The sequence below is a fragment of the Solanum pennellii genome, chromosome 10, assembly GCF_001406875.1.
Source record: "Solanum pennellii chromosome 10, SPENNV200".
NCBI lineage: Eukaryota > Viridiplantae > Streptophyta > Magnoliopsida > Solanales > Solanaceae > Solanum > Solanum pennellii.
The window spans coordinates 2,955,004-2,976,603 of NC_028646.1; the positions used below are offsets into that span (position 1 = coordinate 2,955,004).

The window sequence follows — 21,600 nt, forward strand, 5'->3', positions numbered from 1 at the left end:
CAAAAAGTTGGAGGAAGGCAATAATAAGATTTACTTCAAGTCTTGATCCTCCAATGAAACATCATCTTGAAGTATCAAATGAAAATGAAGATAAATCATCATCATCATCACAACAAGATGATGATGATGATGAAAATAAAGATGAATTTTTTCAAGAAATCCTCCAAAGTGATTACCAACATTTGCAACAATGGCCTAATTATTTCACACCCCCTAGTTCAACTTTAGTCCCAAAACACCAAAACAACACACAATGTCCAAGTCACAAAGAGGAAACCAAGAAAGTATCACTAAAAAGGAAGCCAAAGAGGGCTAAACAAGATGTTATGGAAGTCCATGGAAGCCGCATTGTCCGAGCCACGGGGAGGAAAGACAGGCACAGCAAGGTTTCAACAGCCACAGGTCCGAAGGACAGGCGTGTTAGGCTCTCTCCAAACACGGCAATTCAGTTCTATGACGTGCAAGATCGTCTTGGCTATGACCGTCCTAGTAAGGCTATCGATTGGTTGATTAAAGAAGCTCAAAGAGCTATCAATGCACTTGAAAAAGCTCCATTTCAAGTGTTTTCCAATAAGATTGACTCGACAAATAAAGCACTAAATGTTCGAAATGTGGCAAATGAAGTAGGCCAATTTGCTCTTGAACAGAGTTGGTCTGCTGATAAGAAAACGGAGTTAGAAGAGTTGGCTCGCCATTCTTCGAAACTTAATGCCACAGTGCAGTATTCAACTGATCAATTTTCAGAGGGATGCTATAAAGAACAGAGTTCAAAAGTTTGTCAAGCAAATGCCACCCAAATTGTGAATTCATCAGCAAATGGTTCCAAGATTCAATCTTTTTGTCAAATTCAGACTCATCCACAAGCCCATTTTCACTCACAAACCAAAAGACAATCACCAAATGATGCCAAGATTCAATCTTTTTGTGAATACCAGACTCACCCACAAAGCCATTTTCACTCACAAACCAAAAAACAGTCACCAAATGTTGCCAAGACTCTATCTTTTTGCGAATTGCAGAATCCCCCACAAGGCCATTTTCACTCACAAACCAAAAACCAACCAACTAATGATGCCAAGATTCAATCTTTTTGTGAATTGCAGACTCACCCACAAAGCCATTTTCAGTCAGAAACAAAAAACCGTTCACCAAATGTTGCCAAGATTCAATCTTTTTGTGAGTTGCAGACTACCCCACAAGTCCATTTTCACTCACAAACCAAAAAACAATCAACTAATGATGCCAAGATTCAATCTTTTTGTGAAATGCAGACTCACCCACAAGGCCATTTTCACTCAGAAACCAAAAACCAATCACCAAATGTTGCCAAGATTCAATCTTTTTGTGAATTGCAGACTCCCCCACAAAGCCACTTTCAGTCAGAAACCAAAAAACAATCACCAAATGTTGCCAAGATTCAATCTTTTTGTGAATTGCAGACTCCCCCACAAAGCCATTTTCAGTCAGAAACCAAAAAACAATCACCAAATGTTGCCAAGATTCAATCTTTTTGTGAATTGCAGACTCCCCCACAAAGCCATTTTCAGTCAGAAACCAAAAAACAATCACCAAATGTTGCCAAGATTCAATCTTTTTGTGAATTGCAGACTCCCCCACAAAGCCATTTTCAGTCAGAAACCAAAAAACAATCACCAAATGTTGCCAAGATTCAATCTTTTTGTGAATTGCAGACTCCCCCACAAAGCCATTTTCAGTCAGAAACCAAAAAACAATCACCAAATGTTGCCAAGATTCAATCTTTTTGTGAATTGCAGACTCCCCCACAAAGCCATTTTCAGTCAGAAACCAAAAACCAATCAACTCAATTAGGCAACTTTTTCAGTTTTCAATCATGTCATCAAAATGAATCCATCAGTTTTTCTGCTGATCATCATCATGGTTTTAGCTTCTCACCACAAAATTTCCCTACAGTTTTAGGCCAAAACCAAATGTTCAATTATCAGAGGGAACCCCTTCAGTCCACTTCTAATTTTCCTCAAACTATATCTTATTCCAATAATATTGGATTTACAAATGATGGCTTATTGGGACTTTGTTCTGCTCCAATAACACAACAACAACAACAACAAGATGAACAGGGTTCAATTTCAACTACTCTTCTACATTATCAAGATTAGTTTTTTTTTTCCATCAAGTCCTTTTTAGAGCTGAAATATTTGTGAGTTAGATGCATTGATGTATAATTCTTATTATAGAAATGGAAAAAAAAAACATTAATTCCAATGTTGGAGTAACAGTAAATTTAGGTTACTCGTTTGAGACATGAAATCAATTACTAATATTTGTATCATGATAGACTATCTATGTTATACTTTTGAGGTGCGATCTTTTACTAAATCCTTTATGAATGCATGATACTTTACTTTTTGAATTTTTATCCTTTCATTTTTTTCACTTTGTCTAGAAAGAATTTAGTTATCATTTTTTTATATGAGTTTAAATAATTGTTTTACGAGCTAGCATTTGAAGTTGAACTATGATTGATGTATATTTATTAATTATAATTTAATATAAGGAATTTCGAAATTTATTTTAGATAGTTCATAATTAGACAAGAAATTTCTTATGGAATTTGTGGGGAATGTGGGAATTCTCATGGTGTTGTTGTTGCTCGATTTTGACTTTGGATTTTGATTTGATTGCGAACAACTTCTGTATATTTTCTTATAAACAGAAAGTTGAGTCTTGATGTGATTTGAGACTATGTTTGAGTTCAACGAAGTTGTAATTATTTGAGGCACCACTATTTTGATTATATCTATATCTATTTTATTTCAGGAGGAAGTAATTCAACATTTCAAATATAATAAGGGAATTAGATTACGTAAGAACACACATTGAATCTTTTGATCTCAGATATTTTTCTTTAAAGTTTTTATTTTTCGATGTCCATTTTATATCAATTTTCTAGTTTACTAAATTGAACATACACTAGTATTCTCTTTGTTTCAATTTGTTTGTGTTACTTTTCTTTTTTGTCTATTTCTAGCAGAATGTCTCTTTTCTTTTTGGAAATTCTTTAAATCTAACTATCTATTTAATATGGTTGAGATCATATGATTAAAGAACATTCTGATATATTTTATATATTTTTAGTTCAAAATCATAAAATTTAAAAATCTTTTTTGAAACAATATGTCAAAGTAAAAATCAGATAAATAAATTAAAACGATGGAAATAACAAAGAATTGGCTCTGCTAAACCTGAGGCTGACACCATGTGAGCCTATGGAATTGTGATTTTTCATATGTATAAGTTCCATCAAGCAATGATGACTACAACTCTACAAGAAGTAGCTTTTCATTCATGTGGGCAACTCTATTTGGTGGATATTAAATAAAGGATTTCCCCCAAAAATAGAAAGAAAAAAAAAAGAAGTTCATAAAAAAACTATTAACTAGGTTCATTAGTGTCATTTTATTTTACAAGTGATCAAAATTATTTTTCATTAAAAAATCAGTAAATTTTCATATAAAATGTTTAATTTCTTATGAAATAACGACTCTATAATACGATTGAATAAAAGCATTGAGTTATTATTTTTAAGAATTTAATTTTTATTGATAGAGCGATAGGATTATTAAGTTTATTTGGAAGTTGACTAAGCTAAGAAGGTATGAACAAAGTAGCATGTTTTAATGAATTGTTTTTTGTCGGGGATATGAAGGGATGATTATGTCGTCATGAGAAAGCTTATAATTTGTAAATCATATGGTTGATAAATTAGATAACAAAAACTTATAGTAAAACATAATATTATTATATTAAAAACTTATATGAAGAAAAATATTAAAATTGTAGAAAGAATATATCTCCCCATAAACAAAAGTCTCTAAACGACTATATTGTGGATTTTATTGTTCTATTGTGTTAGAAGCAACAAGCCTATATTTATAGAGTACTAAAACTTTTCACACTAGAGAAGAAATAGCTACTCTAAAATATTTTCCTACTCCAATATCTTTTCCTAAAAAGAAAAAAATAAATCAAATATAAAATAATAGTATATTTTTCTTTCAAACATTTATGGTAATGTTTTGTCTTTTCTTTAAGGAAAAATAAATCTTAAATTATGATAAGAAAATCAGGATAAAACCTTAACATTCTTTACTTTTAAAATAATTATAAATTATATAATAATTTACATTCAAATATTTAAAAGGACCAAAAAAGTTGTTACTCTAAATAATAATTATTGAATCACATAAAGTGGATAGTAGGAGTAGTTAATAAACAACCCTAGCTAGGGCTTCCTCTTTTGGTTTGGTTACAATGATTGATTGTCATATGGAGGTTACATATTTATTATAGGCATGCTCACATTTAACTTTTTTGCACTGTTCATCAACAGTCAAAATATTTACTTCACTTTTATTGTATGAAGATTTTTGTCCATTGTTTTTGTTTTTCATTTTTTACAAAATCTTTTATTGAAAAATACAGACATTAATGTCTAGTTTAAATTGTTTTACATCAAAAATAATTTTTAATAACTCAGTTGATTGACTATCTGGACTTTCATTTTGTTGGTAAGGATTCAGTTTCCCACCTCTAGGGAGCATTGGATAGAGGCGGATAAGATGTTACTTCATATGTTTCGAGATAAGATATTACTTCATATGTTTCGAAACTTACTTTTCCTTTTAGTCTATACTAGGAAAATGTCATATTTTTACCAAACGTAACTTTAAAATTTCGTTTTCACAAAGGCTAAAGTCTTAAGTCCCTCCACCAACTCACCACCCATCAAGTTGTTCACATAATTCATTGTGATACCTTAATATTTCATTTTTCATGTCTTCAATAATCGAAACTTCAAAAAATTTAGAACCGTCGCCTTAAAAATATGATCGTGCTTTGCGATTTTTTTTTTATGAAGATGAAGAGGTTTACATTTTTATGATTTCCAAGTTCATTTGGTTTAAATTAGACCCCGTTAACACCTTAACTTTGAGAATGCAATGTAGAATGCACCCCTTGAAGATACCTAGATATGCGCTTTTGAAGTTAAGGTGTCTGCAAGACACACGTGTGTCAAATTGAAGCGTCTAGATGGTTATAATGAAAGTCAAAGTGTTTAACCGCGGTGAAGATATTTTGTATATGAAAACCAACATGGGATACACATAACCAAAAATAAAGTATTACCAAGCAATAAGATGTTACTATAACCAAAAACACTCTGCAATATCTTTTACATTTTGTACAACACAGAAGTTCTGAGAAAAAAAATTGGCAACAAACACACTAAAAAGGAACACTCAAGCTTGAATATTCTGAGCTATGAACCTATAAACAGAAATACTTTATCTATACACATTATAACCAATGAAAAACTTTTTTTTTCTTTCATATACATAAGCTTGGAAGAGCTCGGAAATTTAAACGAAAAACTGGCAAACTTCACTTCACTGTTCAGAGACATATCCAACTTCAAGTTTTTCAGCATCATTTGATCTTCATCGGAACTGTAGAAACGCGTCTTATGTTGAAAATATCATCTTGCTTTCAATAGCTTCTAAGATGCCACTTCCTGTTTGTCAATGCTTGTTTCAACTTTGTTGATCCCTTTCTGTGCAGTTAGTTTATCAGCTGCTTCGTATGATAGCTTTCGAGGCTTCATAGCACGTTTCCGATTGGCAGAAGTTGATTTAACAGAAACTGGTGTTTTTGTTGTTTGAGTTTTATAACTTTTAGGAGTCTTGCTTGCTGTTCTATTGGCAATTTTTGGACTTGATTGAACAGGGATTCGGCTTTCCCATGGTCGAGCAGCGATCCAGCGATCTTTCCAGCTCCAGCCCCAATTAGCTTTGCCTAAATCATGGATACTTGATCCAAACATTGGGTTGGAATTGGCTCTCCACTGTGACATAATATTCCGAACAATGATGATTCTTGTTCTGAAATGGACAATGTAAAAACTATATAACCTAGAGAATTGTATAAAAACGAACATGCCTGATGAGAAAATGCATATGCCATAGTTCGTTCCCGCTTCACTGCTGCTTCTTCTCTCTGATGTATCCTTGATAGAACCACTTCCATTGTTTCAGGGCCACCACTCCACTCTACCTGTCAGCCGTTGGCTCATGTTAGAGAAGTAATACTGCATAATGCAGGGCCGAAAAACTTGTGAAGTTAAGCCTATGTTGCTCGGACTCTTCAAAAAGTATCAACTGCTACATGTCGGATCCTCCAATAGTGAAACATTTTAAGGATCTGACACAGGTGCAGCAACATTTTTAGAAAGTCTCAGTAACATGGAGGTAAACTATCTCAAATATTAGAAACATTTGAGTGGAACGTCTAATTAGCATTAGTTGAAACCCACCTCTTCCACTACGGAGCTTTTTGTTTTCCAACCCACCCCATAGGAGGATCAATAGTGTTCCCACTGGCCACTTACAGTCCAGTGACTATGGACTTTTTAATGGTCTTGGAACACTTGCTAAATTTACATGTGAAATTGTGAAAGTTTGTGGCTTTCCTTCGCTACTTAATATCTTTTAATTGCAGTACCATTCCTAATATACTTCGTAATAATTTGTTTTTTTCAAGTGATTTTGGGGGAATCACTTTAAGCTTAGCCAGAAAAAACAGAACTCCGTTGCAACAATAAATTTGCAACCTTGACCAAGGATGACGTTAAGGCACAACTTCGCATTAATGAAGTGTGGCTGTTCATGTGTTTTAGAATGTTCATTTGGTGTAAATCTAATCCAAAATGGAAACGGGAAGATGCATAAAAATCATATATCTAAGCTTCTACAGGTTATTGTGCACGAAGAAGCTTCTTTGCGAAAGAACAGCTCCTATAAGGGAATGAATTATCATTCGATAAAGGATTTCTCATAGTTGGCGCTGCCGCCTATGCAGCTATTTTTATGTTAACGGATTATGATCCAATCAGATCTCTGATACACTGCTTCAAATATATCGTTATTGTCATACAAATACTACTTAGTTTGTTTCCCACGTATCGTCATATGAGACGGATTAATCACAGGTAACTGTGTAGTTAACTCCAAACAAGGTTTAGATTTCAGAACATGGAAGTAGTTCAAAATGATCCTACTCATAACTAATATATCCTAGACAGTGGAAACTTTTCTTCTTTTTTTCATTGTTTATAACAGACGCATTGGTAAGTTTTGGACCAAACTATTAACAGGGGGCATTTCTATATAATTTTGCAATAGCGTAAGGATATTTTTTACCCTTTTCCGGAAAATATAAATAAAAGAAAAACTAGTATATGAGAGCAAAAAAGATGCTAACATATAAAGATATGAAGGCTTCATATCCTATGGAAAATCTAGTATAAAACCAGTCAAGAGCAGAAGAAAATGGCTAAGTGTAACCTCTAAGTTATGAAGCTTTGCCTCTAGCTTCAATTGATTCTCCAGTTTCTTCTGCTTAAGACGTCCTTCTATGACCATACGAACTCGACAAGCTCTAATCTCAGCTTGTATCCTGTTCCATGAATGGAGAGCGCTCAAGGTTGTCGAAGCCTGTTTTTTCACAGAAGCGCCTTGTGTCATCGAACGTAACCTTGATATCCGTTTCAAGCGACGCAAAGTTTTCCTTGCCTGGAAAAGGAGAAAACACATATTCAACCTACAGAAAGAGTTGTAGCGATTTCTTTGGATAAATGTAGATAAACAAGTTGAGGCACTCATGATCATCCCTATTGCAAATTATAACTTATGGAGTTAACCAAACTTATGTTACCATATATGCACGGAAAGCTGTCTGAATCCTTATGGCTGCGTTATCTTCAGAAGGAATTCCCATTTCTCTGTGCTTTTTGACAGAGGCACCATTTGTTCTTCTTGAAGGCTCTTTCTGAGAGTGTTCATCCTCCTTGCGTCCAATAGAAGTTCCCTGTCTCGAGAAAACTATGAATTTGATTGATCTTGTCTAGTCTTGGAGAAGAAAGCAACTCATGAAAATAACTGAAGGGATGGACTATAAAAGAATCATGGTGTATGAGAGGGTATCCATTAATAATTTCACTTCCCGTCTTAAGAATACTCAATTTATTTAAGCCACATACGTAACTCTTTCAACCTTCTAGTCAAGCCACATGACACACACTGGAATTAATAACAAGCACCATTGTAAGAATCAATCTGAGTCCTGAGAGAGCAAACGAAACCTTAAAACAAACTACTCCCTCCGTTTCAATTTGGTTGTCTGGTTTTGACTTGGCATGGAATTTAAGAAAGTAAAGAAAACTCTGAATCTTGTGGTCCTAAACTATATATGTTGAACAATACCGAAATGCCCTTTAATCTTGTGGTCTTAAACATGTCAGGTGGAAAGTTAGAATTAAAGAGTTGCCAAAAAAGGAAAGAGACATACTTTCTGAAACGGACTAAAAAGGAAAGTAAAACAAACAAATTGAAACATAAGAGTATTATTTGTCAACTGCAGTATTATTTGTCAACTGCCTTTACTTACTTGTCCATAATTGACAGTACCTATCATATTATGTAAATCTCAACGTTGAGTCTGGAAATTAAGATATATTAATGATCCTCAGCTTCTAAAATCTTAAAGTTAAAGAAAAATCGTTGATACAATAAGTCGTTGGGAGGCTTACCTTTAATCTTTTCGATCTGCCATCTTTTGCTTTTCTCAAACAGATTACCTTTTTAAGCCAGTATCCAGAACCCATTGCAGATGCTTGTTATATATATGTTTTATCCTGAAGGACATAACAAATTGAAAAAGAAAAGAGTATCAGTTTCATATTCCACGTCTAATACATACGTAAATCTGAGGATGGAAGAAATGAAGATATTTTAAATGGTGGTGCATCAAGAAGGAAGATTTGGACTTATAAATACAATTATTCTAGAAGGAAATGTGGCTTCAACCGAAAAACTGAAAATAAGAAGGCGTTGGCTTACTCTCGGTTTGCATGGATTTCTTTTCTTCTAACTTTGGGAAGTGGGAGATTTAGGAGGACTACACTCTCTAGCAAGGGAAGTACAAACGGAGCGATATAATGAGGATTTGCAGAGGCAACCACGCCTAACTTAGAATCCAGGTGTAGTTTTTCAACCACTATGCAGAACAACCAAAGTCAAAGTTCTGCAATAAAATCTGCCAGCCTATCACATATTATATTATAGGGAACTTTTCTAATAACAGCAAGATATATGTGCTTTATTAATACTTAAAGTGCAATTAAACTACAGCTCATGGGGAATAAACAATCAGTGAGAGCAAGTGATGTAATGATTTAGTGGGCCAAAGAAGTAAGAAGAATTATTCCAAAACCTTAAAATAGACACATGCATTCAGACAACCTAGAAAGGCTTTCAATTATAGACTACATAACACATTCACGAAAATAATTCTTAAAAATCCGATACCTCATACCTTGCATCGATCATTACAAAAGTATGTACTTTAAACATTACCTACTGCTTAATTGAACTTTGTGTTAAAAACTAGCAGTCTTCTTCTTATGTGATGTACAAGCAAGAAGATTTTCGGAACAATGACTATCAAGCAAATGCAACGATAATTGTCCAATACAGTAGTAGAAATCGCCTCATAAACAAAGAACTCCACATCCTAGGCACAAAACTCCTTGTAGGTCAAACTTATATATGTAGCAATGTCTAACTAACTTAGACCTATTTGTAATTTTGTTCAGAATTAATTATTCCCTCGCCAATCATAGATGCCATAAGGTGTTCTAAACAAATTGATCAAGCATTACTTAATATATGTTTATGGTCTAAAATGCATTCCTCCATATATCAATAGGGGTACACAACAAAAGCTCTGACTAGATAGTGAGCCTAAATAGAGGCCGATCCAGGACATGAGTATCATTGATCCACTACACTCACTACTCTTTTAGGATAATGAGCCAGAATTAGCATAAACATATAATTAACAAATTTCTTAACACAAACACACACACAAATATGTAATAAAATTCAAACGAATCATGGCGCACCCCCCGACCCCCAGTCCCCGACCCCCAATTACTAACCATGTGAACCGGCCCCTATGTTTAAAATAGAACAGACAGGTTGCAGGAAGATCATTGCAGATGAACTGCAGCACTTAACGCATAACCAGGGGCAGGGCTAGAAGCCAACATACACATTCGGCCAAACCTAATAGCTTTAGCTCAAACCTTGTATTATATTAAGAAAATTAATCAAATATGTAAAGAATTAAAATTCAGAACCCAGTTACTAACATTTGATATCATTATCCTAGAATTTAGAACCCATAAAGTTCAAATCCTGACTCCACCTTTAGCCCTCTCAACTCTACTAGTAGGTTAAAGAAAAAACACCCAGAGCAGCCAAATCAAAGCCCTTATTCGCTTCTAGTTTCAGTAAGGAAGCAATAGCACAGAGCTAACAATCCAATGAGCTAAACACTACTGTTGACTTCTTTCCCACATCAACACACGCACATCCTCATTTCTCCTTACAAATTTTGGTCAAATAAAAAGTACCTAGATACATATTTACACCAGAGAGTAACAAGAACACAATAAAAATGTAATCTTGAAACTTTGAACATATGAAACAAATTGTGGACAAAAACTTTTGGTCAAACAAAGAGAACCCCAGATACATATTTACACCATAGAGTAACAAGAACACATAAAAATGCAATTTTGATACCTTAGATACAAGAAACAAATTGTGGACAAAAAATTTAGGACAAACAAAGAGTACCCACATACATATTTACACCATAGAGTAACAAGAACACATAAAAATGTAATCTTGAAACTTTAAACATAAGAAACAAATTGTTGAGAAATAATTTGGTCAAACAAAGAGTACCCCAGATACATATTTACACCAGACACTAACAAGAACACATAAAAATGCAATCTTGAAACTTTAAACATAGGAAATAAACTGTGGACAAAAAATTTTGGTCAAACAAAGAGTACCCCAGATACATATTAACACCATAGAGTAACAAGAACACATAAAAATGTAATCTTGAAAACTTTGAACATAAAAAATAATTAAATTGTGGGTACAAGATCATACCACAGTAGTAGCAAAAGCCCTTGCTAGCAAAAGGGTATACTTGAAAACACACAGAAAAAAAAAAAGAGTAGTAATGACAGTAATAGAATAGCAAAATAGTATGAGTTATTGAGAAGAAATAATGTGAGGAATGTAAAAGCAAAAAAGCAAAAAAAGCAAAAGGATAGGTATTATACCTTTGTCATTTGTGTGAAAAAATATGTGGATTGGCCATGGCCCTTCAGGCTTCAGCTTGACAACAACAGCAGAGGATTTTTTTTTTCCACAAAAGGAGTTCAACAAACAAAGAACTATAGAATACAACAGCTTGTTTGGATGGTTGTTAAATACGATGTCTATTTTATTGAACGATTAATTTGGTGTAATCGCTTATTATTTATCCGAAAAAATTGTGTTGGTATAAACTAAGTTAAAATTTGTAAATATGATTAAAGACAAGTAAATTAGATTTGATCGAAGTTTGACTTGGAATAAAATTTAAGGAAAAAAAATTAATATTGTGATTCTAAATTATAGTTATCTTAAATGTATTAAAATATTCTTTAATTTTATGACCGTAAATATGTCACGTGAAAAATTGAACTTAAAATATTACTAAAAAAGAAAAAAAAGTCACTCTTTTTAAAAAGAGACTAAAAAAATAAGGTCCTCTTTAAATTTTAAATAGAGAGCGTATATTTAAGAGTGGAAGTAAAATTTTTTAATTAAATATCGAAATTTGAAGATAAATGTGAAGAGCAATTATCCATTTTGAAACTTTGAGATAACTTGTTAAAGGCGAAGAAGTTAGAGATATCTATTTGGGTTTATTTATAAGTCAGGATTTCTTAAATAAATGTACAAAAAAATTGGTTTAGATTCAATGCAAAGCCACAAATTTTATGAAGGGTGTCTAAGTATTTATAAGGTGAATATGCTCTTTTTAAAAAGTGAAAATTGTTACTAGTGAGATTCAAACACACGAACGCTTTAAGTTTGATTATTTTTACTTTTTCAAGTCGCCTAAAACAACTAAGCTACATTATATTATCGTTTCAAGAATATTCAAAATATTATTTATCTATTTTATTTATTATTATACTTATATATACGATATAATTTTTGAACGAAAAAGTATCTCAACACTATAAAAGAGTAGCTACGCCCTTCTCACCTTACCCTTATCTATTGTTCAATAATACTAGATGAGCGTTGCCCGTGCTAAGCACGGGCCCAACGTTTAATATTTTAATATTTTATATATTTATTATCATTTTATTTTACGATACATGTTCACAAAACAAATGCACTGTTTATTAAGCAAATTGACAGTATGAAGAAAGTGAACATCAAGAGTAGTTGAATGTTAACAAATTATCAATTAACATTTAGGAGTTGCTGAATTTGTATGCATAATACTGCTCCGGGCTTGCAGACATGCTTTCAGCTGATGATGCTGTAGTTGGGAGCATTATAGGTATTTATAATGGATCTAAATTTAATGAGTTGCATATTAAACAAACAAAATTAACATTTGAATGAGAAAAATTAGTGATTCGAACACATCATAGCTGCCAAATTTGTTCATAATATATTTTCAAGTGAATGTCATACTACTGAATGTCGAAGTGAGATACTTACATAGTTTAACATTTTGATTTGTGGGAATACTAATTACATACATTTACATATTGTATAAAATTAGACAAAAACAGATGCATCTTTCATGCTTGGATCTTCTGGATCATCTTTGATAAAAAATCACCTGTTAGCACAAAATCGCATCACATAACTTATACAACACAAAATGAAAAAAATGTGGCAACATTAAGCTTCAACTAAGCCTCATCTTTGAATCCCTATTTCACGATTGACACAAGACATTTTGTATAATAACACCAATATGAACAAAAGTATGTTATTTTTTTTTAAAACTATGTCATAGATAGATCATTTAGCAAGATAATGTCAACCAGAATAGCATAAACACTACATTTTGTCGTATTGGAATAGAATAGAGAATTGGTGGAAGAAAATAAGAAAGCCAAATGGAATGTAAAGCATCAATTACAAATGTATGAAATGAGATCTTAGTTAAAGATTAATATTATTTTTATAGTAAAAGATTGCAAAAACAGTCAAGAAAGCAAAGTGACAATATTAGCAAACAAAGTGAACAAAGCTCAATAGCTGTAAAGATGACAACCCTCATCCAAGATTAAGAAAATCTTGGTAAGCCATAAGATACAACTCAAAATATTTTATATATATAAGACTAAAGGATCACTATTTATAGTGAAATTGATTCATAATTGTGACATTAATGTTAAAGGATTAATCAATATGGACAAAAAATTTATAGAAATATCTGTAATATTTACCTTTAAACTTGTCTTGGAGAAATTTAGTTCAAGACTTTCAAATTAGATCATAAGCAGACAGTAAATGGACATATGATGATGATATTAACAATCCCAAGTTCCGATAAATCATGAAGAGGTGGAAACAGAATAACACAACCCAAATTTTAACCCATATAGAGAAAGAAGAAAATAGTATGATGTACAAATAAAATGTGATGAAAAATGTAAAAGAATCAGCAGATTACTATAGTTTTGAAAAGTATCATACCAGTAGTAGTGTTTGATCAAAGCTTATTCCAGAGTTTAGATCAATTTTATAGGGTCATGATAAGCCAAATATAAAATGACATAACTTGTGCAGGGTATATATTATACAGTACTAAGTGTCATCTGAAATTAGCATAAAGCTTTCTCGAGCTTTGCATATTGTAGAAGGATTATTCTCATCATTTCTTTCTAGATAAGTTTTACTAAACAGTTTTGATTTCACAAGTTTTTAATTACTACATGTTTTTTTGTATTGTAATTTTTAATTCTATCGATTTAAGGTGATTATTCTGACAAAATCAATAGAGGAAAGTTATTTTTTAGGAACTAAAATTGAACACAATAGCTTTCAACAATAGAAATAACTACAAAAACAAAGAGACAGTAATTTCATTATGTTGATAAATGCAGTACCTGTAAAAAATGACTTTTAACTAACCTGCTATCATAGGAGAAAATATCTTCAGTTTCCATCAAAGAACAGGAACATAAGACATCCACATAGCAACAACAGAAGCTTGCAAAATTTGGCATTCAGTGGCAGCAGCAAAAAAGTGCAAAAACTGACTTCTTCGACAACCACAGCAAAAGTATTTCAACTGAAATTTGAAGCAATAAGAAATAATCTGTCTAGAACTGAATTGAATTCAAAGAAAAAAAAATACAAAGATAAGTAAATCATATTTCTATCAGTCAATTACAAAAAAAAAGTTTTAAACAAAGTACAAAATAATTTATATACCTTTTAATTTTTTTTCATGGGAGGATTAGATTTATTTGCAATGCTTGGATATTCTTTTTCCCTTGAATTAACATGTTCAATTGTGCGCTTTTTTCCTTCTGTAACATTGACTGTTGTAGATGCCATTGGTTCATGAACGACATCTTCTTTCTCCAGGTAAGACAAAATGGATAATTTTTGTGTTGCATCCAATTTTTTTGTGAATAGCTTTTTCATTTGAATGTTGAATATCTTTCCATTCAGTTGATCTTCCACATTTTGCAGCGATAATGTTCCTTGCTGGTAAAAAAATATTTCATTAATAATAACAAATTAAACAATAATAAGATATGCATTGATCATGAATTCTCAAATCAAAAGAAAAGTGGATGAAGAAAGAAAAGGGAATTACCCAAAAAAATTAATATTAAATTTATTTTAAAGGAAAATAAATATTTCTACGTTTATGTATTTACATCTGAACTCAAATTCGATACTGAAGGTCTTTCGACTAATTAGAGTTAACATGTAATTATAGTTTTAAAAACGGTCACGCCTATTGTGGTAGGTGTATAACAGTTTGCACAAAGTTCTCAGCCAACAGAAAAAACTTGTAAGATGGATAAAAGCCTAAAAATATGTATACAATGATAATATTTTAATAAAGAAAGTTGACTGTAAATTCAACAACAAAAACTGTAACTTGGATGCTGCAGAAAAGTAACATGACTTAAGATATGAAATTTTGTATGAAAAAAGTTCTTTATTTCAAATTCTGTCATGCAAGAGTTCTAAGCTTACACAGCTACAGTATTCTTTTCAAGTTAAGGAACTCATATGTTCACATAATCATATGTACATTATTTTGAAACTCTTACAAGTTAGTATATTATTCAAGATATATTTTTTTTCTTTTATAGTTCAGAATCGATACTTGAACCTTATGTTCAACAGAAGAAATAAGAGAAAATGAAAATATAAATTCAGTACAAGTTCTTTGTTATAATTTGGTGAGAAAAAAGTAATATATACCTTGACGAAGCAAATTTCATAAATTTCTTCGGAAGTGAGGTGCAACATTTTCTCTGCAATTTCATCTGAAACAATAGCTGTGGCAAAACCGCTGTTGTCCTTAACAGTAACTTCAAATTGACACCTGTTTTGATAATTGATGAAAAAATTTAAAATTAATCGTCAGTTAAGAAATTTATTTGTCTGAATATAGAATATAAATAATCTTAATTAGTTATTAGTAATTTTAATTTTGTAGAAGAGCAAATATATATACCTAGGAATAAGATGTGTGGATCGGTGACAACTTGTGCAGTAGATTTCCCTTCGCACATTATATCTTGTGAATAATTGCTTACAATTTGAGCATGCTAACACACTAAAGAGTTGTTCTTTACTTGCAAGACACAATTCAGCCTCAATATTAAATATTTGTCCCTTCAAATTCAATATACAAAATATTATTCACTGTTTTAAATAAAAAATTTCCAAATAATCAAATAATATACTTGTTGTTCTTACCGGAGGTTGTGCTTGGATGTTAGCCACAGATATAATGTCATCCTCAAATGGGATTAACATAGTAGAGCCTAATGGAGTTGTACTTTTCGTCTTATAAGCAAGTAGCTTTGCTTCAATTGTTTTGATCCTATATACAAGTAAAATTATGAAAATTTATTAATGTTCACTCATTAAAAACAGTTGTATCATTTTGAAAATTCAAAAAAGAATTGCAAACAAGTATACGGTACATACATTTATCAAAAATAAATAAGGATTATACTATCTTTATTATATTATATATGTCTAGTAGAAAGATTATGAAAAAAAAAGAAATAAAAGTATAATCTTAAAACTTTTTTATCGTAGGAATAAAGATGTATTTTATATGTCAAAATACTCGGAAAGTTCGATGCATTAAATAAAAATATATATTACCACGTCCTTAACTCAGCAGCCTGTGGATATGGAGGATTGATTTCAATTGTTGTATTGAATTTGCTCGTCAAACCAACGAATCTATTCGATGTTCCTAAGTGCATTTGTATATGTGATTTTAGTTTCATCATGTCATATATTTTTGGAAAAAAGGAAATACAATTATTTGCACTTTTACCCGGGGATGATTTCGCAATTCTCCTAGCAAGAATGATCGGGTAATCATGAAGTTGGTTGAAAAGTTTAACTCCCTCATGATCAATAAAATCCTCCCAAAGTGTCATTTTTGTTGGTTTTTTCCTGCATATGTTTCGCAGGATGTTATTAAACAATAAAATCGTTAAAACAATATTATATTATAAATTATAAAAATCAAATATTAGATTATTATTAACAAATAGCAGCATATTTTGTGATATAAAAATTAAAAATAGAGATGCACAAATAAAGAAACAATCCGATTGAACAATGAAATTGATGAACTTTTTAATCTATGAAAGTACTACAGATATTCAAAGTGATGGCCAATATATCCTGATAGTTAATGTAATGTGAACTTTTTGCGATAAAATTAACCAAATTAAGATAAGTTTACTTTAGAGAAATATAAAGTTATTGAAAATTGAGATTAACAGATACTTAATCTCACTGATTGGGGCTTCGGAAGAGAACATGAATCAGGAATCTCAGTAAACGTGAATGTCATTAGCTGTTGATCAAAATTCAATCTTAATTTTTATGAAATAAGAGTAAATCATACTACAAAGGGAAAGAAGTCAAACAGAGCAATGGGTATATTCCTCTTTAACAGACTATATCCACAATATTGGAGAGTGAATTATCTAAAATAAAAAGGGCAGAAACAAATACTAAAGAAAATCAATGCTTATAAAAATTGAATCTTTACTTCACAATGACTCAAACAAACATGGTATTCAATGACATTCTTCATTAACAAAAGAGAGGGGAAGACGCACAAATAAGTAATAAATAAAAACAAAAAAGAAGAAAAAAGACAATCTTAGTTAAAAACAAAGAACACTTCTAAAACTACAGGTAAAATCTTAAAAATCAGGATTATCCATTTGGAGAAGACGATTACAAAAACAAAGTTACTGAAATTTGAAAGATAACTTTATTAAATACAAATATATCAACTACGAAAAACAAAAAGGAAAAAGAGAACTCTATTAACCAAAAAAAAACATTTCTTTGAAAACAAGTAATAAGATACAAAGATAAATTACAAGAGTGATATTCTATATATATACTTACAGCTTGTCCATGACAATGAATTCTTGAAGTCGCTTTCCAGTTGTTGTCTTTGTTGAAGGACTGCCATTAATGACAATGGCAAGTACATCTTGCATTAAACAAAAATAGAAAAACAATAATTAGATCATGAGAACTATTCTATTATAATAACAATTAGATTTTATGTGAATAATAGTAAAAAAGAAATAAATAAATTTATAAATACCAAATTCAAATTCTTTGGATTGATACTCAAAAGTGTCAAATTTGGCAATAGTCAGTCGTGTTGGTGGTGGTAATGGATCCTCTGGAGGTTTCACCTCTTCAATTGGTTCAACAATGGTGTTTTTGTCGAGTGTCCAAACGAATTTGTTAAGCGGATTTTCGTATCCAAGAGGTGGGACTTTCACATATGCAACAGATACCAAGTAAGTCTTGAAAGGAGCAAATTCTTTTTCAAAATATGTTATATCAGTACTGAAAATGGTGGCCTGAACTTGATTCTCCTGTAAAAGAATTTATTAAAAGTTTGATTAGTTGTGTAGAATTTAAAGTTATCTTATTATTATTTTATATTATTACAGTAAAAATATGATATAATGGATTATTCAGTTAACTCGATTAAAGTCAAGCTTTAAAATCAATAATATATTCTATTAAAAATAAATACCTCTTCATCTTGCAGAATTAGGACTTGATATTTTGTGGTTTTATCTTTGTTGTCCCTTGGTCGACTTTTATCAACAACTTGGACTTTACATGTCCAATTTTTAGTATCTGGAGTGATCATATTGATGGTATATCTTTCCGCCATGTTGCAATATATCTGCATTTAAAATATATTATAAGAGGATAAACTAAAGACAAATGTATAATGAAAGCAATATTATTAATAATATAAATACATCAAAAATATACATATAGGGTATGTAAGTTGTATATAAGATTTACCATTGCAAATTATAACACAAAGATGATGAAAAAGCTTTTTCAATGACTTCATTATAGACAACATTGTATGTTGAATGATCGTCATTTTCGTCAATTATAGGTGGTCTAATTAATACTTTGACATTGTTGGAACTTGTAGCTCTTGATAAAGCAACATACAATTGTCCATGTGAGAAGACAGGTTCGCGTAAATATATACCAACAAAATCTAATGTTTGTCCTTGAGCTTTATTTATAGTCATGGCAAAACATAATCGTACAGGAAACTGCGTTCTTTTAAAAGGAAGTGGCAATTTTTCATCTTCTGAAGTCATGAGTGGTATTCGTGGAATAAATACATGAGTATTTTTAAAATCACCGGTAGATATTATTGCACTAATTACATGAGGTTTAAAGTCATTACATATTAATCGTGTCCCATTGCATAAACCTTCACATGGATTTAAATTTCTTAGTAACATAATCGGACAATTCTTCTTTAAAGTTAATTTGTATGGAGGTAAACCAGTAGGATTTAAAGTATGTAAGAAATCTTCGTATTCACTTTGATCCTTAGGATCAATAGTTTCATCTATAGCAATATATACTTTTTCAATGTTTGAAAATCGAGAGATCAACATGTCATTAATATCATCAACAAAATCATTTTTAGTTGTTAGAATAGCACGAGAAGTAACAAACGAAGTTTTTGTACAACATTTGTATAAATCGGGATATGTATTTTTAAATAGAAGATCAAGAGATTCTTTTTCAGAAGTAAAAGGAATAATGAGAGAATGAGGAATTTCAATTTTTCCACGGTCATTTGTTTTTTCTTTTCCACTACCAATTCTCATTAAAAATTCACAAAAGTCAGGATCTTTAGTTGCACGCATATTCTTTGATAATTGTAGTTTTTCAAGTTCATTCCATATTTCAGAACACAATAAACATTCGCGAATAAAATCTTCTTTTTTTCCACTACGAACAACAGGAAGAGTTTGTCGGAAATCACCGCTAAAAACAACTATTTTACCACCAAATAACGTATTTCTTTCCATTAGATCTCTTAATAGTAAGTCAAATGCTTCAACCATTTTCTTTTTTGCCATTGAAATTTCATCCCACACAATTAATCGTGCATCTCGTATTAAAGATGCCAGTGAACTTTGTTTACTAATATTGCAAGTAAAATTTTCATCGACATCAATAGGAATTTTAAATCGAGAATGAGCAGTTCGACCTCCAGGAAGAAGTGAAGCTGCAACACCAGAACTTGCAGTTGCTAAAGCTATCAATCCCCTATGTCTTACTGTAGCTAATAAAGCACGATATAAAAAACTTTTACCCGTTCCACCAGGGCCATCAATAAAAAATGCTCCAAATTTATTTGACAATACTCTATCAAGAATAATATTGTAAGCTTTTATTTGTTCAGAGTTCAATTTATCTTTTAATAATAAATCTTCCTCACTAACGATGATATTTCTTTCATAATGAACTTCTTTAGCTTCTCTTGCTATTGATGAAGGTTTGATATATTCTGAAATTAGTTCGAATTCATTAATGTCACGACCCATTGAATGAAGAATATCATTAATATAATTCAATACTTTATAACGTATTTCTCTTACATTTATATTTGAACTTTTACTGAAATCATCAGACATAGGACTTTCAAATCTCTCCCATAATTCCCTAGGATTTGTTGGATTACAATAAATCAATAACATAGCAAATAATTGTCTTAAACTGGATGGCATTTGATAACTTGCAGCTTCAGACATGCATTCTACCAAATTGTTATCACAAAGTAATAGTTCTCGTTTTTCAGCAGCTTCTCTAAAAGAATTATATTGTACTCCATTTACACTTCGTAGATCTTCATATGATTTTGGCCCCCTTACATTCATTAACAATAGTCTAAGATAGTATCTTTCTCCTTCGGTTGGATGACATGTCACTACACGTCCAATAACGTGACCTCGTTTACGACGTGTCCAAATTTTATCTGTTGTTGACCATACAAAATGTTCAGGAAACTCACGATATAATAAATTTAGGTCCGTAGCTTCTTTGTTTGATTTATTCATTAAGAAAAATTCGGTTAACATTGTTTTTCTTATAATGGGATTATTTGCAATATTACTAATGTTATCGGTACTTTTGAAGGAAACAAGTTGTTGCCCATCAAGATGGAGTTGTAGGTGATATACAGTTGGATTCATTTCACTAATAGGAAAAGCAAATATTCTCCAAGCAGCTTCAGGTGGTGATACCCACCTAGCAGATTGATATTCTTTTATTTCATCTATCTCCACATTTACATCATTAGTCTGTATATGAAATGCAATTTTATCATGCCCTTTGCAAATGTATTTATAAATGTACTTAACAACTTTTATATCTGAACAAATCTCTACATTTATATGACAGTTGAATTTACAAAGCAAATATGGATTGTAAGGAACAACCCACAAGTTATCAAGAAAGTGTCCTCTAATTTTCACAACTTTGCCTGTATTTCGTCTTCTATAAATTGGGTATGAATTCTTTCCTTTGGTTGTTTGTTCTGCGAACTCTTTAGGATATTTATTTTTACAGCATCCTTTTTTTTTCATACAAGAATTTGTTGGGTTCAAATTACCACAAGGACCATGCATCATGTGTTGTGTAACAAGTGAATATAAATACGGATATATATTTTCATCTGGTATTTCAGCACATACAAATCGATCATATGCTTCTGGAGTTAGTAATTTGTAATTCTCATTTAGTATGATAAGAAAATGAGCATGTGGAAGTCCTCGTTTCTGAAATTCTATCGTATACATAAATGCTGCAATTTTACCAAAAATATGTCTTTTAATTATATCATTTTTCAATTCTTCTATTTTTGCTCTAAACACTCTACTAACCAGATCTGGCCTATTTTGTACCTCATCGGTTGATATAAGTTTTTCTGCTATTTCAGGCCAAGAAGGATTGCATGTTATAGTTAAAAATATATCAGGTTTTCCAAAACGTTGCACTAATGCAATAGCATCCATATACCGTCTACGCATATCTC

At 31.4% G+C, this 21,600-nt stretch overlaps 2 protein-coding genes across 10 annotated transcripts; both read right to left on the bottom strand.

Annotated features, from left to right (window-relative positions):
• Nucleotides 1–5,158: 5,158 nt before the first annotated feature.
• LOC107031920 (protein IQ-DOMAIN 1) lies at nt 5,159–11,364 on the bottom strand. 6 transcript variants are annotated; one of them, XM_015233428.2, is made up of 7 exons: nt 11,243–11,361; nt 8,937–9,120; nt 8,627–8,731; nt 7,753–7,905; nt 7,383–7,610; nt 5,980–6,093; nt 5,159–5,884 (listed from the first exon to the last, which is right to left on the bottom strand). In XM_015233428.2, the coding sequence occupies exons 3-7, from the start codon at nt 8,699–8,701 to the stop codon at nt 5,540–5,542; spliced, it is 915 nt and encodes a 304-aa protein (XP_015088914.1). In that variant the 5' UTR covers nt 8,702–8,731; nt 8,937–9,120; nt 11,243–11,361; the 3' UTR covers nt 5,159–5,539. The 6 variants fall into 6 exon arrangements, with proteins under 6 accessions (XP_015088914.1, XP_027768354.1, XP_015088913.1 ...); XM_027912553.1 differs by lacking the exon at nt 11,243–11,361 and adding an exon at nt 11,067–11,207 and having other exon boundaries at nt 8,941–9,120; XM_015233427.1 differs by lacking the exon at nt 11,243–11,361 and adding an exon at nt 11,067–11,207.
• A 1,214-nt stretch (nt 11,365–12,578) lies between these two features.
• LOC107002396 (replication protein A 70 kDa DNA-binding subunit B-like) lies at nt 12,579–21,594 on the bottom strand. Of its 4 annotated transcripts, XM_015200408.2 has the most exons (11): nt 18,271–18,443; nt 17,827–18,106; nt 17,622–17,709; nt 16,525–16,646; nt 16,347–16,440; nt 15,930–16,056; nt 15,685–15,845; nt 15,429–15,552; nt 14,418–14,696; nt 14,115–14,274; nt 12,579–12,810 (listed from the first exon to the last, which is right to left on the bottom strand). In XM_015200408.2, exons 1-9 carry the CDS (start codon nt 18,430–18,432, stop codon nt 14,421–14,423), a joined length of 1,434 nt encoding a protein of 477 aa, XP_015055894.2. In that variant the 5' UTR covers nt 18,433–18,443; the 3' UTR covers nt 12,579–12,810; nt 14,115–14,274; nt 14,418–14,420. The 4 variants fall into 4 exon arrangements, with proteins under 4 accessions (XP_015055894.2, XP_015055892.2, XP_015055893.2 ...); XM_015200406.2 differs by having other exon boundaries at nt 16,347–16,646; XM_015200407.2 differs by having other exon boundaries at nt 14,115–14,311; nt 16,347–16,646.
• Between the last annotated feature and the right edge of the window lie 6 nt (nt 21,595–21,600).